General features: G+C 47.3%; 1 protein-coding gene across 6 annotated transcripts in view; it reads left to right on the forward strand.

Annotated features, from left to right (window-relative positions):
* LOC139228053 (uncharacterized) overlaps positions 1-21,329 on the forward strand; it is a 63,818-nt gene extending 42,489 nt beyond the window's left edge. For all 6 annotated transcript variants that reach the window (XM_070859199.1, XM_070859200.1, XM_070859203.1 and 3 more), the window contains 5 exons: positions 3,290-3,452; positions 4,662-5,179; positions 11,302-11,360; positions 13,790-13,839; positions 16,803-21,329. In XM_070859199.1, the coding sequence (XP_070715300.1) occupies positions 3,290-3,452; positions 4,662-5,179; positions 11,302-11,360; positions 13,790-13,814 (765 nt within the window). In that variant the 3' untranslated portion in view covers positions 13,815-13,839; positions 16,803-21,329. The remainder of the gene's footprint in view (positions 1-3,289; positions 3,453-4,661; positions 5,180-11,301; positions 11,361-13,789; positions 13,840-16,802) is intronic.
* The last annotated feature ends 143 nt before the right edge of the window (positions 21,330-21,472 follow it).

A 21,472-nucleotide genomic window follows, 5' to 3' on the forward strand; every position in this document is an offset into this window, starting at 1 on the left:
AGGCGCAAATCATGTGGAAACTTGGGCCCAATATCCTCTTCGCCTGGAACATTAGGACTAGGAGTAGGCCATTGAGCCCCTCAGGCCTCTTCTGACATTCAGTCAGATCATGGCTGTACCGTGACTCCAATTACCTGCCTTTGATCCATAATAAGAACGTAAGAAATGATAGCAGGAGTAGGCCATTCGGCCCTTTGAGCCTGCTCCGCCTTCAATAGGATCATGGCTGATCTTCTGCCTCACTTCCACCTACCACTGCTCTTCATGATTCAACTCCGAGTAGGATTACAGATGAATCCAGCCTACTGCACTGCATTTTTGGGCTGCCAGTGGATATACCTACGTATTGTGGGTGGGGAAATGGACTTGTTGCAATAGGTAGCCAACCATTGGATTACCAAAGTCTGCCAGGTTATGGACAACAGTCCAATCTGGAAAAGAATCACATAACCCCTACATTTTAACCAGGACAAATGCTTCCAGACTTGAGGCCCCTAACCTGGAATACCATGGACAACACGTTCACATTGGAGCCTACCAGTCTGATGCCCTCGATGCTCTCTGGGGACACCAGAAATAGGGAGCAGTTTCTTTCCAAGGTCAAAGGGTGTTGGCAGTTCCTATTGTAGAAGAAAATAAGAATTAGGAGCAGGAGTAGGCCATTCAGCTCTTCGAGCCTGCTCCGCCATTCAATAAGATCTTCTACCTCAACATCACTTTCCCGTCCTATCCCCGTATCTCTCGCTTCCCTTAATATCCAAATATCTATCAATCTCTGTCTTGAATATACTCAATGACTTGGCATCCACAGCCCTCTGGGGTAGAGAATTCCACAGATTCACAAACTTTGAGTGAAGATATTTCCCATGATGAGCGGGGCTATGGTTTAGGAAGATTCCCATCAGGAGATGGTGGATCTATTTTATCATAGAGTGCACTGGCACAGGTTTCTGGTAAGCCTTTGATACCTCCAGCTCCCTCGCTGTATGTCATTGATTAGCCTGTGACCTTAGTGCGGGTGTTTTTGAAGCGTGTTCCATTTTGTTGTGATTCCATAGGAATTGCCAGATGATAAAAGACCCAAGATGCATCCAGCTTGCCTTCTCCCATCCTGGTCATGGCACAATGCAATGACGGTGGAGTTGTTGACTAACCACAGCAATCAATCAATGGCCCAGAAATCCCGATTTCTCCTTCCCGCGGGCGTTCGACAGGATTCTAGAAAAAAGATGTGCACCTATCTGTTCCTGCTGCGCCCACGCGAGTTCCCGGGTCCTGAGGCCTCCACTGACTGCGTGTCGCAGCGCGTGCACGTCGGGACATGCGCAGGGCTGGAGCTGCAGTTCACATGGCTCTGGGCAGCCAATCAAGGTAAAGTATGTTCTCATTCATAATAATGGGAACTCCTTAAGTTGGAGTGCCCATTATTATGAATGAGAAATTCCCCCCAAACACACAAAACATTAATAAAAAATAGAAAAAATACACACATATTTAACATTAATTTAAATGAGTTATTTATGTATTATTAAACATATATATTTTTCCGATTTTTTAAAAAAGATTTTTAATTATGCTTTAAAGTAAATTTAACATAGTGGGCAGGGTTTTTAAAAATAAAATATTTTTTTAATTTTTTATTTTATGTTTTAAGTGTGTTCTAAAACTCTTACGCCTGTAATGTAGGCTGTGCGTCTGCTTTTATCAGGTGCAAGAGTTTTCAGGACATTTGCTGGGCAAGATATGGGTAAATACCCACAATCTTGCCCATGCAAGTGTCCTGGCTGCCGAGATACGGAGGATCTGTCAACCTCCAGCTTGACAGATCGGAAAAGCTGGTTTTCAGCGCATGCGCATTGTGCGCTGAAAACCGGCTTTTGCGATGCCTTCCCGGGTCCGTACACACTCCGTACCGACCTGGGCAAGCCGAGATTTCTGGACCTTTGAATCGACAACAGACCCAGACAGGAGACGAGAAAATCCCCCAGTGTTAGAGAGCTTTGGGATCCCTCGGACCAAAATCACCTGTTCCCCTCAAGCACTTACCACATGTAATTCATCAAATTACTCATATACTATATCTCAATGTTATTTTCAGAAAGAAATGTTATCTCATTTGCAGTTGAATGAATCACTATCAACAGCTCACATATTTGTGATCCCCTTATTATTGTTTCTGTTACTGATTTCATTGTTATGAATCTGTGTTATTACTTAAGGAATAGACCTTAAATAAAAAGATAAAGTAAAACAAATTATTTGTATATTAATGGTGAAGCACTGTGCTCATTTATCAAAAATGGTAATATTGCAGAAATGGCCAAGGAAATGTTCACTTAAATTGAGAAATCTAGGTGAGGAGACAGGGCAGGACAGGGCGAGGGTGGAATGGTAGGCGAGGGAAGGTGTGTAAAATAGCTCAGTTAGGGCTTCTGAAAAACAAAAGAACATAAGGAATAGGAGCAGGAGGAGACCTTACAACCCCTCGAACCAGCTCCACCATTCAATACGATCATGGCTGATCTTTGACATCAACTCCAAAACCGGTCGCCGCGCACAGTGATGAGATTATCGTCGCTACCGGTTACCACCGCCGCTAAACTCCCGCGGAATTTCGCAGGAATCGGCAACGGAGCCGCACCCAGGCGAATCGTTAGCACTAACGGGTGGCTCAAACGCTCCAACTTTCTCTCTTTCCCCCCCCCCAAAAAAATCTTAGCGATCTCTGCCTTGAATATACTCAACGACTAAGCAACCACAGCCCCCTGCGCGAGAGAATTCCAAAGATTCACCACCCTCTGAGTGAAGAAATATCTCCTCATCTCCGCCCTAAATGGCCGACCCCTGAGACTGTGCCACCCCCCCCCCAGTCCTGGACTCTCCAGCCAGGGGCAATCGGGCCTCTCAACATCGGCCCTTTCGAGAAAGAAAAGCCGTCCAGAGCAATGTATCAGTACAATCGAGAGACACAAGAGTGGGATGGAGAGAGAGAGAGAGGTTGGGGGTTTGAGGTGAGGATAATCTATCAAATGGGAGACTTGTTTTGCCTCAGATTCTGAGAGGTTTGCAAAATCCCAGTTTATTGGCGAGTTTGACATCGGAGGACCGACATTGTGTAAAATGCTAAGCAAACATTTCAATTACCATTTGCTGGAAAATGGCTGTCACAGGTTTGGTTAATCGGACCAGTTTATATATAATTGCAAAATATATAGTGAGGGGTGTGGGGAGTAACTTTTTTAAAGTGGGTAATCAGTATTTTCTTCATTTTTTTTATTCCTCTCTACAGAGTTCTCATCAATGTTTGAAACCGGACACGAAGATTGTTACAGCGTGCAGAAGTGATCTGTTTGCATACTTTCGCGCTGTCTTGGATCACTATATAATTATATTTGGCAAGTGCGAGTCAGAAGGTAGATCCACAGAGGATTCATTTCTTAACTTCATTAAAGGTAACTGAGTTCATAGAATTATGCAATACAGAGAGAATTCAACCCATTGTACCTCTCCCAGCACTTTGCTAGAACTATCCCTACTCCCATTCACCCCTCCCGCCCTTTCACCGCACCCTTGTAAATTCATTTCTTTTCTTTTATCTCTGTGTGCTTTTTGTGTTGTACGCCCTTATTTGCAAAACCGAGGATCTCCTGGGCTAAAAATTCCGCGCTAACTTTTGAAAAGTAGCGGCAGGTGCTAATGGTTCACTCCTGCTGGGAAATTCAGCTTTAGCGCTCCAAGAGAGAAGTGGTGCGCTAAAAAATCAAGCGCTAACCACGTCTCTCAGGGCGCTAAAGTCCGAGAGCAGGGCGGGTAGTGGCAGAGCGCTGAACAATGTGGAGCGCGTTGCGAACGGCATCTTAAGGCCGCTTCCCTCACTGAAAGGGAAGGGCCAGTGATGGTGAACAACCCGCTGTCGGCAGTTCTGCGTTGCCAGGTGGCCTGCACGACTGCCATTACGGCCCCAAACGCTCTCGCACAGTGAAGGGCTGGGACAGCCCACAGCAATGAAACATCGAAAACTTTCAGCAGGCACCAGATTGGCTGCAAATAATAAAGGTTGGCCTGGCCTACCTGGGAACTATTGCCTTCAATTAGCGCCCCCCCCCACCGGCCAGCCGAGGGGAGCGCCTCCTCTTGCTCCCGTTGTTGACGCCCGGCCACACAGCAGGAGGCGGGAGGCAATTTCACATCCGGGCCGGTAACAGGGCGCTGCACACTTTATGACATCATGATCTGCGAAGCACTAGAGGCCCAGGCGGTAAATGTTAGCGCCAGCGCTAAACCGGCACTGAGGTTCGCCAGCGTCGCTGCATTGGCCGCGCCCGGTTGCGAGTACCTTCGCGCCCTGATAGCGCCCCACCCAGGCTCTAAGCAGCTGAATTTCTCCCCCATATGTTTAAGCTTTAACTTGTTTACCTCAATTCCTGAGTCTGTCTGCTCCTTTACCCCTTTTAAAGTTTTGCCATTTAGTTTACGTACCCTCTCTTTATTCTTCCTTCCAAAACATATCCGCCCACTTGAGTGCCAAATTCTTACAATCCAGAGCATCATCACTCTTGCATAACTCGCTGTGCACTTTGCCCAATGTTGCTTCTTCAACGGTACACGAATTGAATCACAGGCGTCCGTTCAAAGATTAACTTGCTCGCTTATTCCTGCAGCCTCCACCATCTCCGTCTCGTCAGATTGCTGCCTGGTTGACCTTCACAGCGGATCAGCCCCGGACGATGTCTACGGCAGCACCTCCGCACAACCGCTGTACAATACGAGGGCACTACCGCCTTCCAGCTACTCGACGCATGCTGCACAGACTGTAACGGGCAATGAGCCGAGTTTCACCGCAGGAGTCACGTCGACCGGGAGCAGCGTGGTCACACAGGACAGCAGCAGGAGCGCTGTCACCAACGGGAGTGCCTTACTTGGAACAGTTGATGGCAGCTTAACACAGAGAGAATTTAGCAACCGTGGAACTATGCGTGATACACGGTCCACGGCCAGCTCTGCAGCTCCTCGTTCACTGACTGTCTGTGCACCCGTTGTAGAAGCAGGAACAGCTAGTTCTCGTGAAGATAAACACCACATCCAATGTCAGACCTATCTCTATCTATTGATAGGAATTCTGATTGTACTGTTTCTGGTGCTCCTTGTAGCAGGCCTTAAATATTACTCCACGAGGAGGGTAAGAAATTGCTTCTCGTACAATTGCTCCTCATTATTTCCTTATCTAGCCTCTCCATGTTTAGTCCTTCAGCTTCTACTGGGCTTCATCTAGTGACTGAGAAGAGAACTAACACAGGGTGGCTGAATTCATAAGAGCTTAAGGAGCAGGAGTAGGCCATTTGGCCCCTCGAGCCTGCTCCGCCATTTAATACGATCATGGCTGATCTGATCTTGGCCTCAACTCCATTTCCCTGTCCACTCCCCATAACCCTTGACTCTCCTATATTTCTAGAATCTGTCTATCTCAGCTTTGAATATATTCAATGACCCAGCCTCCACAGCTCTGTGGGGTAGAGAATTCCAAAGATTCACGACCCTCTGAGAGAAGAAATTCCTCCTCAACTCTGTTTTAAATGGGCGACCACTTATTCTGAAACTATGCCCCCTAGTTCTAGATTCCCCCACGAGGGGGAACACCCTCTCTTCATAAAGTACTTTGCACATCAAAATGTGGAGTCAAAGACAATTTTTTGAACACACTGGGGAGAGACACACTAAACGGTATTTGAAGACAGATTGAAAGCAGAAAGCAGAACAAAGAGGGGAATGTTCTGCTGGCAGAGGTCACGTGGAGGGCAGGGGGAGGAGGGGGGCGGGAGGGGGGAGTGTTGGCTTTCATGAAGATGAAAGTTTTCTTTGTATGGAGACGAGGAGAAGTGGTTGCAAGGTCTACATGTTGTCCACTGTGGGTGAGAATATACCGGCCGAGATTTCCCGCTAGTTATGCCCAGGACTCTGCATCGTTCCAGCAGGGCACTGTAAAATCAGCTGGTCTCTGCTACTTCGGGGAATTCCCGCCGTAAGTGATGGGCAATAGAACACATTTGGCCAAATAAGGGCAGGCATTTTCAAGTGCGAGGCAAATAACAGAAATAGGTCATTTCTGTCACTTGTGTCCCAGCAGTGCTGAGCAGTAGGGACACCTGTTCGACCCAGGTACCCAGTGTTGCTATGGAGAGCAGCGTGTGGCGGCCGACCCGGAAATTGGCGTTGTCCCGGCCTGCAAGACCATCAGCAGGCTGAGGCTATTGGAGGGAGCAGAGTGCGGTGGCATACCACTGCGGAGAGCAGCGCGTGCTGCTGCAGGAGGGCGACGGCTGCGAAGCCAGGTCGCTGATTGCAGTGCGGGCAGGCACAGCAGGAGGGGCGAAGGAGCGGCGAGAGTCTGTCGATGGAAGTGACCGAGGCCCAGGAGAGGCGGGGGCCCAGGGGCAGCACGGGCCCAGCCCACACTGCGATATGTGCGCGCACTAGATCCGTGCAACAGAGCTGGTCTCCAGTCGTCTTGGGTAACCCTTGCCACTGGACCAAGACCTCGCTCTGTCAAGCCCGTGTGGTGGCTGGTGTGCAACGGTCACCCCACGTTTAAAAAAAAAAAATCCACGCACAGGAATCTTCCACCCTTCAAGATGTAGTTTGTGACCTGGAATATTAGGTCCTTCATTGAAACACCTGTGAACTCATCCCTTTTTGGCGTGGAAGCAAGTCATCCTCGCTTCGAGGGACCGCCTATGATGATGATGGAAAGCAGGGAATGTAAAGGGACAAAAAGGCTATGCAATTGATTATATAGGCGTAGGCTCTGTTGTAACATTTGTTTTTGTGGGAAGGGTGACCCATTATTCCTGTCCTCACCTACATTGGTTCTCGTTTCCCCAACACCGCTAACATAAAATGATTAGCCTCGTGTTTAAATCCCTCCATGACCTCGCCCCTTCCTATCTCTGAAACCTCCTCCAGCCCTACAACCCTCCGCCCAATTTTCCGTTCGTCTCTTGTGCACCTTCCCTGCTCCTTTCGCCCCTCCATCGCCAGCTGCTTAGGCCTCAGGCTGTGGAATCTGCGGGCCGAAACCCCTCTCCTCGTGGCGGAATTTGCCCAACGCCCCACGAGGCTTGTGATCCGGGCCGTACCTCCGCTCCTGGGGTGGACATTAAAGAGGAGATTACGCTGCGCCGCCATTTTGTCGGACTCACTGGTCGGCCCGTCTTGCTGCTCCATGGGTGCGGTCCGGGCAGCCATCGTGCACCAAACCTCACCTGGTAGCTCAGTGGAGGCCATCAGAGGACCAGCAGAGTGCGTAGCGGCCCTCCCCTTTAACGGAAGGGGAGGGACGTTGAAATGCGCCAACGCTACGCGGAGAAGCTACGTAGCGCTGCCAATTCCACCCAACATCATAAGCAGTCCCTCGGAATCGAAGAAGACTTGCTCCCATTCTAAAAATGTATTCATGGGATGTGGGCGTCGCCAGCAAGGCCAGCATTTATTACCCATCCCTAATTGCCCTTGAGAAGGTGGTGGTGAGCCGTCTTCATGAACCACTGCAGTCCGTGTGGTGAAGGTACTTCCATCATCATAGGCAGTCCCTCGGAATCGAGGAAGATTTGCTTCCATTGTAAAAATGAGTCCTTAGGTGACTGAACAGTCCAATACGGGAACCACGGTCCCTGTCACAGGAGGGACAGATAGTCATTGAGGGAAGAGGTGGGTGGGACTGGTTTGCCGCATGCTCCTTCCGCTGCCTGTGCTTGGTTTCTGCAAGCTCTCGGTGACGAGACTCGAGGTGCTCAGTGCCCTCCCGGATGCACTTCCTCCACTTAGGGCGGTCTTTGGCCAGGGACTCCCAGGTGTCGGTGGGGATGTTGCATTTTATCAGGGAGGCTTTGAGGGTGTCCTTGGTAACGTTTCCTCTACCCACCTTTGGCTCCTTTGCCGTGAAGGAGTTCCGAGTAGAGCAGAGTTGGACGAGTGTGGTCGGTGCTTCAATGCTGGGGATGTTGGCCTGGTCGAGGACACTAACGTTGGTACGTCTGTCCACCCAGGGGATTTGCAGGAGCTTGCGGAGACATCGTTGGTGGTATTTCTCAAGTAGCACCCCGGATACCGCCCCAACAGGAAGTGGAGCACTCGACATTGCACTCCCCTTCCTGTGAGGATCGGTAACCCCAATTTCGCTTCCGGGGCGGGACTTCTGCGCCCGGCACAGAGTGTCTGGCCCCGGAGTGGTTACCGCCCCCAACCAGGCGATAGCCAATTTCAACCCTAGTATATCCAGGAGGGCTTGTGGGTTATAGAACGTTTGGTGGCGATTTCATGGGAAAGGGTTCCGATCACCTGATCTCTTTTTTGCTACTGTTTGGGTGGAGTGCAGTGCACAGCTCTGTGAGAAATCAAGTTGATAAACCACAAAAACATCAGTCTGTCAGCAAGTGACACACCGTGCTGGAGTTTTCGTTGTAAACACATAACATGTCCTGTTTCGACAAGCTAGGCTAAGCGAGGGGGAGCAGAGGTACATTTGTATTTATACCTGAGCGTATCTCTAGGCTGTCAATTTTTATATTCCTTCTTCAGCTGTAGCTTAGACAGCTTCCAGATATTCCAGAACTTTCTGTAACAGCTCATTTATTGAATTGGGATTGCTGAATCCTAACTTCCTGCAAGAAATCGCTACAGTTGAGACTGTGCTCACTGACCTACATTGGCTCCCAGTCCAGCAACGCCTCGAACTTAAAATTCTCAAGTCCCTCCATGGCCTCACCCCTCCCTATCTCTGTAACCTCCTCCAGCCCTACCACCCTCCGAGATCTCTGCGCTCCTCCAATTCTGGCCACTTGCGCATCTCTGATTTCCATCACCCCCAGCATTGCCGGCCGTGCCTTCAGCTGCCTGAGCCCTAAGTTCTGGAATTCTCCCCCTCGATCAATCTGCCTCTCGACCCCTCTCTCCTCCTTTAAACAGTCTGTACAGCAAGCCACCTGCAGGGATTCCCCTTGACACAACACGTAAGGGTTTGTTTTGTGGCAAGTGTTTCTATGAATCTAGCTGACCAAGGTGTACAATTCAGCAACTAAAATTGGACAAGTACTGAACTGCGTTTTGTACAACAGGATTAGGCCAGGCACTCAAACTCTTTCCAGAGTTACCCAAAAAGAGAAAGAGGCTGAACTAAAATAAGAACATAAGAAATAGGAGCAGGAGTAGGCCATTTTGTCCCTCGAGCCTGCTCCACCATTCAATAAGACCATGGCTGATCTGATCTTGGCCTCAAATCTACCTCCCTGTCCTTGACTCCCTAGTCTATTTGTCTATTTCCACCTTAAATATATTCAATGACCCAGCCTCCACAGATCTCTGGGTTAGAGAATTCCAACGATTCATGACCCTCTGAGAGAAGAAATTCCTCCTCATTTCAATTTTAAATGGGCGAACCCTTATTCTGAAACTTCCCCCTAGTTCTAGATTCCCCCATGAGGGGGAACATCCCCTCAGCATCTACCCTGTCGAGCCCCCTCATAATCTTTCAATTAGATCACCTCTCATTCTTCTAAACTAAACTTCTAAATAAAAGAGACAATAGTGAGGGAGCAGATGTTGTATATTTCAAAACTGTCTTCTAGGCTACCGAACAGTAACAGGCCATGGCATAACATGGCTTCATCCCTGCGACAATAGCTTCTCCAGCTACCATCTGTGTCAACTCAATGCTGCCTTTGGGATATCAGAATACCAGCGCCCTGCTGAGACAACCCTTATATTTAGGATACGGCATTTTATAGGTATGTTTGTGGGTATGTTAGTAATCCTGAGGCTTGCACTAATAACCCGAAGGCACAAGTTCAAATCCCACCATAGCAGCTGGGGAAATTTAAATTCAGTTGATTAAATAATTCTGGAATAAAAAGTTAGTATCAGTAATGGTGACCATGAAACTACCGGATTGTCGTAAAAACCCATCTGCCATCCTTACCCGGTCTGGCCGATATGTGACTCCAGACCCACAGCAATGTGGTTAACCCTTAACTGCCCTCTGAAATGGCCTATTACCCTGCATTACAACACGTCAAAAAAGAACTAAATTGGCTGTAAAGAGCTTTGGCACGGTCCTGAGATTGTAAAAGGATCTCTATAAATGCAAGACGTTCATTCTTCCTTTCCTACTTTCCTTCTTGCTCTCAGGATTAAGAGGGGACATGTTTTGGGTTTGTTAAACCGCTGGAAGTCAGGGTAATTGATGTAATTAGGTTACTTAAACTCTGACCATGGGGACAAAAGGTGTGCATCAAATTTGCTCAAAAGGACTAAGCATCTTTGACAAATAGTTCCAAGACCTTAAGTTCCTGATAGAGAAAAAGAAATAGCCTCATGAGAAAATAATTTTATTTGGGAACCCAGAGTTCCAATTAATCTGCAAGTGGCGTTCCTTGGGTCTCAGGAAAGCACAAGTCATGGAGTAAATTTTCTTCGGGCCCCACACCACCAACTTCATAGGCAGTCAGCACTGAATGGAAAATTGTGTCTGTACTGCCCCCAAATTTCCTGGTCTCAATGGGCATAAAATCGGGGACGGTTTTCCAATCCACGCTCAATGCATGCAACGCCTCACTGGCGGGCCAGAGATTTGGGAACTCTCCACCTTTGAATGTGTTCCTCTAAAAGGGAATTAGATCGTTGCTTGAAAAGGAGGAGACCAAGGGGGCGAAATTGCTCTTTTTCCAGAGGCACATTAGCGCCTCCAGGGGGGCGCTAACACGGTGCAAGACACTTTTCGCCCGGCGGAGGTTGGGGTAAGGGGGGGGGGGGGGGCGGGGGGCGCTACCGGCTCAAGGGAAGTTGCCCAGGATTCTGCGGAGGCACTGCCATGACAGGGCCTCACCCCGCGGGGAGCGCCCCGGGCCGTCCCGCAATCGCCGTGTGCGGCAGCCTCTCCTGCGCCGCGCGCCGACCCCTTTCCGCCTCGCAGGGGATATTGCCCCACGAGGCTGGCGCGAGCGAGTGTCAACGGACGTTAAAGTGGAGGTCACAGGCGCCCCGCGCCGCCATCTTTAAATTGGATTTTTGGACTCGGGGGGGAATCAACGGATATGGGGATCCTGCAGGAAAGTGAAGGTGAGGGCAAAGATCAGCCTTGATCTTCTTGCATGGTGGAGCAGGCTTGAATTCTTATGTTCTTAGATTTGTAGATTAGAGTCCCATCAAAAATAATTAATGCTTGTTGATTAGCTCGTTTGAAAGAACCTGAATGAACATGCGGGTTTGATGCTAATTCTTAATCTTAATCTTGTCTTTTTTTGTTTCCAGAGAATGAAGGGATGGTACTGCAGAGAAGACATCCACATTAATTCTGAAGTAGATTCCAGGTAAAATTTTACCTAACTTTTTTCTGTAGTTTCCTTAAAGTATATCATATGCCTCCCCCTCCCGCTCTTCGACAGAGCCAGCACAGACTCGATGGGCCGAATGGCCTCCTTCTGTGTTGTACTAACTATGATTCCACTAACTCTTGAGTAACAGTGCTGTTTGCAGTAACCCTGCCACCCGTCAGTATCAATGGTGCTCTTTAGTAATCTCACCGCACTCACCCCCCCACATGGGGTACAGTAGTCTAGAGGTTATGTTACTGGGCTAGTAATCCTGACATGAGTTCAAATCCCACCATGGCAGCTGGGGAGTTTAAATGCAGTTAAATAATTCTGGAATAAAAAAAGCTAGCATCAGTAACGGTGACCATGAAACTACTGGATTGTCATAAAAACCCATCTGGTTCACTAATGTCCTTTAGGGAAGGAAATCTGTTGTCTTTACCCGGTCTGGCCTATATGTGACTCCAGACCCACAGCAATGTGGTTGATTCTTAACTGCCCTCTGAAATGGCCCAGCGAGACACTCCGTTATGTTCAAAAAGGCAGCTCACCACCACTTTCTCAAGGGCAATTAGGGATGGGCAATAAATGCCGGCCTTGCCAGCGACGCCCACATCCAATAAATTTTTTTAAATGTATTGTTTTCGATTCATACATGGTACTACATTGAGTACTACGTGGAATTTTACAGCACAGAAACAGCCCAATTGGCCCAACAGGTTGAATATGAAACCTTAATACAATAAAGACAAAATAAAAATAATGTTTTGCTTCTAAGTGGTTTTCCCACTTTAACTGAAAAACACAACAGTAATCCTGTCCCCTGTGCTTTCATCCAACGTGAAGTTGCTCTACTGCATAAAGTATTTTCTTATACTGTCAGCTGTGGCTCAGTGGGCAGCACACTTGCCTCTGAGTCAGAAGGTTGTGGATTCAAGTCCCACTCCAGAGACTTGAGCACATAAATCTAGGCTGACACTCCCAGTGCAGTGCTGAGGGAGTGCTGCACTGTCGGAGGTGCCGTCTTTCGGATGAGACGTTAAACCGAGGCCCCGTCTGCTCTCTCAGGTGGATGTAAAAGATCCCATGGCACTATTTCGAAGCAGAGCCGGTGTCCTGGTCAATATTTATCCCTCAATCAACATCACAAAAACAGATTATCTGGTTGTTATCACATTGCTGTTTGTGGGAGCTTGCTGTGCGCAAATTGGCTGCCGTGTTTCCCACATTACAACAGTGACTACACTCCAATAATACTTAAGTGGCTGTAAAGCACTTTGAGATGCCCGGTGGCCGTGAAAGGCGCTATATAAATGTAAGTCTTTCTCAGCTGTTTTAGCAAAAGCAAATGAAAAGTTAGACGGTCTAGCTAGAAGTTGCAGCCGAACTGTCCCGTATACCTATCCCCGCCTCTTCTGAAGGCACTGAGTCAAGCTTGGGCATGGTCTATAGGACCAGTGTCCTCGGCTGCCTCATCCATTTTTATATCTGAGCCTAACTCAAGAACATCAGCAGCCTATTCCCTTGAGGCTCTCTATCAGGAAACAATTATTACTAATGGGACCAAGCCTCTTAAAGCTGAACCATCTTAAAGTAAAAGGGAGATGTGGAGTTGAAGGCCCCAATACAGATACTTTCTAAATAAAGTGACTCCATACAACAACAACAACAACTTTTATTTATATGGTGTCTTTAACGTTATGAAATGTCCCAAGGCGCTTCACAGAAGAATTATAAGATGAAAAATGACACCGAGCTGCATAAGTAGAAATTAGCGCAGATCACAAAAAACTTAGTCAAAGAGGTAGGTTTTAAGGAGCATCTTGAAGGAGGATAGAGAGGTGGAGAGGTTTAGGTAGGGAGTTCCAGATCTTGGGGCCTAGGCAACATGTTAAGTAACTCTTACCTTGCTGTGTAAATAATTATTCCATGTAGCTATACAGCGAGTCATACTTATTCTGCTGTACAAACAGTGACTATGTACATTTACACCGAGTAAGTATTTCTCCTATGTAAACAACAGGTCATAGTTAGTAACCATAAACCTGTTTATTTTTAAGTAGGAATTCCACACAGTTGCACCACAAGAGTTAATATTATGGGGAACGAGCTGGGAAGTGGAGCTGAGCCCAGGATCAGATCAGCCAGGATCTTATTGAATGGTGGCGGAGCAGGCTCGAGGGGCCGAATGGCCTACTCCTGTTCCTATTTCTTATGTTTGATGTTTATGTTTATTTACACTTTAAGGTGAACTACTATCCCTTGGGTCATCTCCAGCATGTTAGGTAAATGATAAACATTCACGGGGATTTTACAAAATGATGAATTCAAGAATGTGCTATGATTGGTTGGAATTTGGCACCCAGCTGGTTTAACTTGATACTCAGACTGTCTGCCAACCTTCTGCAATTTTTTTATTACATTAGGAGCTTTCTGGAAACACAAATCTGACGGACTATAAAGGAGTGGAAGAGTGGTGAGTCAATGAAGCATTTTGCAATTAATGGAATAACCTAGTGTGTAGTGATGCGGGCATAAAACCACACTCTGTGGCAGACTGGTACTACATGCCACGCACCGTCACACTGTTTAACCTGTCGGTGTTGTGTTCCGCAGTCTCGCCAGTGCTGTGCCTGCATCAGTGTGGTAGCGACGTCAGACGGCTAAAAGACAGAAATAGGAAATCTGGTGATGTTGTACCTGATACGCCTTTCGGATGAGACCTTAAACCAAGGTCCCGTCTGCTCTCTCAGGTCAACATATAAGATCCCATGGTACTGTTTCGAAGAAGAGAAAGTGGCTTCTCTCCGGTGTCCTAGTCAATATTTATCCCTCAGCCAACATCACAAAACAGATTATCTGGTCATTAACACATTGTTGTTTGCGGGATCTGGCTGTGCGCAAATTTGATTGCCGCGTTTCATACATTGCAACAGGGACTACGCTTCAAAAGTACTTCATTGGCTGTAAAGCTCTTAGCCAGATGTTGTGAAACACGCTATATTTCCACCTTCCCTCCCTCCCTCCCTCCCTCTGCTTCTTCCCTTCCTTTATCGTATTTTATCTATTTGCATAGATAACGGGAGAGAAAGCGGATAATTATAGACTGGTTAGCCTGACAGCAGTAGTGGGGAAAATGTTGGAATCAATTATTAAAGATGAAATAGCAGCATATTTGGAAAGCAGTGACAGGATCGGTCCAAGTCAGCAAGGATTTATGAAAGGGAAATCCTGCTTGACAAATCTTGTAGAATTTTTTCAGGATGTAACTAGTAGAGTGGACAAGGGAGAACCAGTGTATTTGGACTTTCATAAGGCTTTTGACAAGGTCCCACACAAGAGATTGGTGTGCAACATTAAAGCACATGGTATTGGGGGTAATGTACTGATGTGGATAGAGAACTGGTTGGCAGACAGGAAGCAGAGAGTCAGGATAAACGGGTCCTTTTCAGAATGGCAGGTAGTGACTAGTAGGGTGCCGCAGGGCTCAATGCTGTTTACAATATACATTAATGAGGGAATTGAATGTAATATCTCCAAGTTTGCAGATGACACTAAGCTGGGTGGCAGTGTGAGCTGTGAGGAGGACGCTAAAAGGCTGCAGGGTGACTTGGACAGGTTAGGTGAGTGGGCAAACACATGGCAGATGCAGTATAATGTGGATCAATGTGAGGTTATCCACTTTGGTGGCAAAAACACAAAGGCAGAATATTATCTGAATGGCGGTAGATTAGGAAAAGGGGAGGTGCAACGAGACCTGGGTGTCATGGTACATCAGTCATTGGCATGCAGTACAGCAGGCGGTGAAGAAGGAAAATGGTATGTTGGCCTTCATAGCTAGGGGATTTGAGTATAGGAGCAGGGAGGTCTTACTGCAGTTGCAAAGGGCCTTGGTGAGACCTCACCTGGAATATTGTGTTCAGTTTTGGTCTCCTAATCTGAGGAAGGAAGTTCTTGCTATTGAGGGCGTGCAGCAAAGGTTCACCAGACTGATTCCCGGGATAGCAGGACTGACATATTAGGAGAGATTGGATCGACTGGGCTTGTATTCACTGGAGTTTAGAAGGATGAGAGGGGATCTTATAGAAACAAATAAAATTCTGACGGGACTGGACAAGTTAGATGCAGGAAGGATGTTCCCGATGTTGGGAAAGTCCAGAACCAGGGGACATAGTCTAAGGATAAGGGGTAAGCCATTTAGGACTGAGATGAGAAACTTCTTCACTCAGAGAATTGTTAACCTGTGGAATTCTCTAATGCAGAGAGTTGTTGATGCCAGTTCATTGGATATATTCAGGAGGGAGTTAGATATGTCCCTTACGGCTAAAGGGTACAAGGGGTAAGAGAAAGCAGGAAAGGGGTACTGAGGTGAATGATCAGCCATGATCTTATTGAATGGTGGTGCAGGCTCGAAGGGCTCGAATGGCCTACTCCTGCACCTATTTTCTATGTTTCTATGCATACAGCCCACATCAAACGTTTGCTCCAATAGTTTAGTGGGTAACTATACCTTCTGCTGTGGCATATGGCTGTAAGCAATCATAGAATCTTCCAGCACAGAAGGAGGCCATTCTGCCCATCGTGTCTGTGCCGGCTCTCTGAAAAAGCTAACAATTGGTTCCACGCACCCTGCTCTCTTTCCCCTAGTTCTGCAAATTTTTTTGTTTCAAGTATTTATCCAATTCACTTTTGAATCTGGCTCCTGCTCCCTGCAGAGATCTGCTGGGACCTGACTGAGATAGCAGAGCGCATACTCTCCATGCTGGGAGTCTCCACCTCTGGATCGAATCCTATGACAATATTTGCCTTGTACGGGACGGGCGGAGTGTCTATTGTTACAAGCAAGCTCCAAACTCCTGGAAACGATGGAGATCCACCGCAGTGAGGCCCTCCACTGTTCTCCAGGGGTTTTAGATAGTCTCCCGCCACTGATCGAGCAGGACCCCGAAGGAATTTCGGCCCCAATGTATTTAAGCACTCGACCATGGAGGGAGTCTTTAAGACTTTTTTTCATTGTGTTTTGCAAGTAGATAGGAACAAGAATAGGCCATTCAACTCCTGGAGCCTGCTCCGCCATTCAATTAGACCATGGCTGATCTTCTACCTCAACTCCATTTACCCACCTTAAAAAGAAAGACTTGCATTTGTCTAGCGCCTTTCACGACCACCGGATGTCTCAAAGCGCTTTACAGCCAATGAAGTACTTTTGGAGTGTAGTCACTGTTGTAATGTGGGAAACGCGGCAGCCAACTTGCGCACGGCAAGCTCCCACAAACAGCAATGTGATAAGCTCCAGATCCCCTGGTACCCTTAGCTAACAGAGTTGGCGGCAGAACTTCAAAGATCGCTGCAAAAAACTGACGTTGGCAAGACTCACAACTGTTTTAGCTTGAATGCTTTATTCCCCGTGGGAGTTCACTCCTTGTCTCTGTGTTGCAGGTTTTATGGTTTCCAGAGAGAATTAGCTTCTGTGAAGCAGCCAGTGTTTGCTTTCTGCCCGTGTTAGTAATGGAGCTGGAAAGTCCCTCCGAATTTCCCCGAAGTTTAGATTGACGCCTGAACTGCTCGTGATCATCGTGCTGGCTACTGACTGCAGCTGACCTGGCTTTGACCCAAGCAATTACAGCACTCGAGCTTCCAGGGGTGGAAGAACAAACAGAGAATGTAGGATTCCCGCAACACACAAAGAGGCTTTTTAAAACAAAATTCAAGATCAGTAACCGGGCAACATGAAGAGGAGGTTTGTGTTCAGAAGCACAGAAGGAGGCAGAAACCCTCATCACATTTAAAAAGTACTTGGATTTGCACTTGAAGTGCCGTAACCTACAGAGCTACAGATCAGGAGCTGGAAAATGGGATTAGGCTGGATAGCTCTTTGTCGGCCGGCACAGACACAATGGGCCAAATGGCTCTCTGCGCGGTAAATTTCCATGAAGGGGCAAATCATTTTCTTGGGAGTTCCGCCAACCTCCCGTGGAACGTTAAAGCCCTTTCATATTTGTAAGATGTAAAGTAAATATAATATTTAACAGCTGTACAACATATCACCACTGTAATCTGTGGCTTCATAAACTTATATTCTAGACTGACCATTTTAAAGCAAGTCTTGAGTGCCATCTGATCATGTCCGACTACAGATGCCCAAAGAGGGTAAGAGTCACACTTTGGTGTGTGATAAAATTACCAGCGAACAGTATAGAAAGATACCGACATAGAGAAGTGGCAAGGAATGTAAAGCTAATCTCTGGACATAAAATATCATAGAATTTTCATTCACTTCATCTGAGAATTGATGTATAATATGCACTGTCGATTTCTCAAAGCACCTTTTGTTCATAAATGTTCACTATTTTGGATTTTTTTTTGTTCTTTCATTTTATTATGGATGTTATATATTTTTGTTCCATTGCAAAGATTGTTTTCTTGAAATTCTGAAATATTGCCCATCTCCTCCATTTACCTCTGCCAAATCCCTAATCTATGCCTCTGGTACATCAAAGCTCAACTCTGCAAAGCAGCCTCTTCCCCCTCCGCCCCCGCCATCATACCCCCCTCCATCGCTCACAAGTTGCCGCTTGCTCAAGAATATACTTGCTTTGGAGGCAGTTCAGAGAAGGTTCACAAGGTTGATTCCGGGGATGAGGGGGTTGACTTATGAGGAAAGGTTGAGTAGGTTGGGCCTCTACTCATTGGAATTCAGAAGAATGAGAGGTGAGCTTATCGAAACGTATAAGATTATGAGGGGGCTTGACAAGGTGGATGCAGAGAGGATGTTTCCACTGATAGGGGAGACTAGAACTAGAGGGAAAGATTTTAGAATAACAGGCCGCCCATTTAAAACGGAGATGAGGAGAAATTTCTTCTCTCGGAGGGTTGTAAATCTGTGGAATTCGCTGCCTCAGAGAGCTGTGGAAGCTGGGACATTGAATAAATTTAAGACAGAAATAGACAGTTTCTTAAACGATAAGGGGTTATGGGGAGTGGGCAGGGAAGTGGAGCTGAGTCTATGATCAGATCAGCCATGATCTTATTGAATGATGGAGCAAGCTCGAGGGGGCATATGGCCTACTCCTGCTCCTATTTCTTATGTTCTTATTCCATGGTCCCTGTCCTCACCTGTATTTTTTTTAAAAACCTCCTGTATTCCTTACCAAGCTCCTGAGCCTTACCGAATGGATCCTAGTCCGTGACTTCAATTCTCTCCATGGCTTTATTCCCCCCCCCCCCCACCCCACTTCTTCCCCTAACACGCCCCACCCTCCATGTCTCAGGATGCACACTCTGCTCCTCTGACAGCATTCCAGTCCTCAATCCCTCTGCTCCACCACCCCCTCCACAACTGCAACAACAACTTGCATTTATATAGCGCCTTTGACATAGTAAAACATCCCAAGGTGCAAACAAAATTTTTGACACCGAGTCACATAAGGAGCAATTAGGCAGGTGACCAAAAACGTTGTCAAGGAGGTAGGTTTTAAGGAGCTTTTTAAAGAAGGAGAGTTAGGTGAAGAGGTTTAAGGAGGGAGTTCTTGGGGCCTTGGCAGCTGAAGGCAGGGCCTCCAATTGTGGAGTAAAGAACATCGCAGGTGCACAAGTGGCCAGCGATAGGGAGGGGCAAGGCCATGGAGGAGTTTTTGTATTCGTTCCTGGGATGTGGGCGTCGCTGGCAAGGCCAGCATTTATTGCCTATCGCTAATTGCCCTCGAGAAGGTGGTGGTGAGCTGCCTTCTTGAACCGCTGCAGTCCGTGTGGTGAAGGCGCTCCCACAGTGCTGTTAGGGAGGGCGTTCCAGGATTTTGACCCAGTGACGATGAAGGGAACGGCCGATATAGTTCCAAGTCAGAATGGTGACTTGGAGGGGAACTTGCAAGTGATGGCGCTCCCATGCATCTGCTGCCCTTGTCCTTCTGGGTGGCAGAGGTCGCGGGTTCGGGAGGTGCTGGCCGAAGAAGCCTTGGCGAGTTGCTGCAGTGCATCTTGTAGATGGTACACACTGCAGCCACGGTGCGCCGATGGTGGAGGAATTGAAAACAAGGATGAGAATGTTTAAATCAACCAGGAGCCAATGCAAGTCAGCGAGCACAGGGGATGATGGGTGAGCAGGACTTGGTGCAAGTTAGGATGTGAGCTGCAGAGTTTTGGATGAGCTCAACTTTATGAAGGGTGGAAGATGGGAGGCCGACCAGGAGAGTGTTGGAATGGTCGAGTTGGGAAGTAACAAAGACATGGTTGATGGTTTCAGAGCAGATGAGCTGTGTCGGGTCAGAGATGGGTGATGTGACGGAGGTGGAAGTAAGCCATCTTGGTGATGGAGAGGATATAGGGTTGTTGAAAGCCCCTGCCTAAATCTCCCTACAGTGGCACCTTAGTTTTCAAAACCCATCGAAAACTCCTCTCTCGAATTGTGCTTTCAGTCCCCTGCCCAATTTCAATTTACTCCTTTTTCCTCCTGCATTCAGTTGTCATTTTCCTCTGCCCTGCAAAGCATTTTGAGACATCTCCCTACCCCCAGGGAGCACTGTAGACATTGAGGTGGTTGTTACCCATTTTCATCCATCTGAGTTAGCTGGAGTGTCTGCAAAGCTGCACACATAGCAACAACAAAACCCAGGGCGGAGGTTGTGACCAAGTGACAATCAAGAGAGGTCAGCAAAAGTGCCATGGGACACAAGAGCGAGCTATGTGAAATAAAAACAAAGCCAAACTTTGTGTCCAATCTAACCGGCTTTCTATGGTGTCTGCCCATTAGACTATAAACGCATAGGTTCACTAGTCCGCATGCAGAGCCATCCACGATCAGTGCTCAAACCCGAAGAAACATTTCAACTAGTTCTTTTTCAGTATTTATAAAGTGTGACAGATTGAGCTGGGGACAGGACAAACAGTTCTAATCTGGGACTAATGCAGATTTGAAAAGGAGGCAGTGGCAGATTCGTTCCATATTTACGCTAAGAAAGTGTGGGGCTGGGAAGGAGTACTGCATTTGGCAGCACTGAGATAGGAAAGTGTAAGCTGGGCTGAAAGTAGGGTTGCCAACTCTGGGTTGGCCATATTCCTGGAGGTTGTATCCTGCCTCCAACCGCCCCTCTCCATCAAGCAGCCTTTTCTATTCCATCTCCAATAGTTTTACAACTAATAAAATTGTTTAAAGAAAATTTTTTCAACATTTTTGTCAATGCGTCAATGATTTTTCTCCCAGGCTGACCTGGAAGTTACGCTTTCATTCCTGGGGACTCCGGTGCAGTCCTGGACAGTTGGCAACCCGAGCTGAAGGCCTGCCTTATGCTTCAGACCTTGGGGTTCAGATGTTCTCTGCGCGTTGCGTGTAACCAGATTACACGCCCACTTTTAAATGGCCTCGGTATTTCGTTCCACAAAATGCACTGAGACAACCTTCCCCACTGAACCTCCCTTGCTGTATGACCTGGTATAACTAAGGAAAGACGTTCAATGCTTAAGCTGGTTCACTGATTGCACTTGGTGCTGAGCTAGATGTCCACCCTGCAACAATTTTTCCCAACTGCTTGTTTGCTTTACACCATGCTCAACAAAGGGAGTTGCCGTGTTTTTTTTCTTAAAAGAGAGCTTTGTGTTCCTTTGATGTGATCGTCGGCAGGAGCACCACGACGTAAGTGCATCAGCGAGATTTGGGGGCCATTTTCTTGGCAGGCCACCTGTGTGTGCAGGTTCTGTCTGCCAGCCAAGGGATAACGTATAAGGGCTTTCCTGCAAATGTGACACACTGATATGCTTGATGTTTTACTCCATGGGAACCCTGGCGTGCTCTGACAAGTTGGATGTTTTACCAGTGAAGTGTGATATTGTTAGGTGTGCTGCATGCTTCATCTCGTGACATGACATGACAGGAGCTGGGCCTTGTGATGAAGGTCACTTCTCATGTGTTTTATATTGTTATTCACGGCACAGACTGTATCCAACTGCAGATTAAACATACCAATTACTGTCTGACTTGTCCTCGTCTTACTTACTTACTTATAGGCTGCTACCAACTCCCAAGCCTCTCCTGTCAACAGTTAAGTTGCGCTCATCTACACTGCAATCTCTAAAAACTAGGGAGGGAGGGGATCAGTAGGGATCATGTGTGTGTG

The sequence above is a fragment of the Pristiophorus japonicus genome, chromosome 17, assembly GCF_044704955.1.
Source record: "Pristiophorus japonicus isolate sPriJap1 chromosome 17, sPriJap1.hap1, whole genome shotgun sequence".
Taxonomy (NCBI): Eukaryota; Metazoa; Chordata; class Chondrichthyes; family Pristiophoridae; genus Pristiophorus; species Pristiophorus japonicus.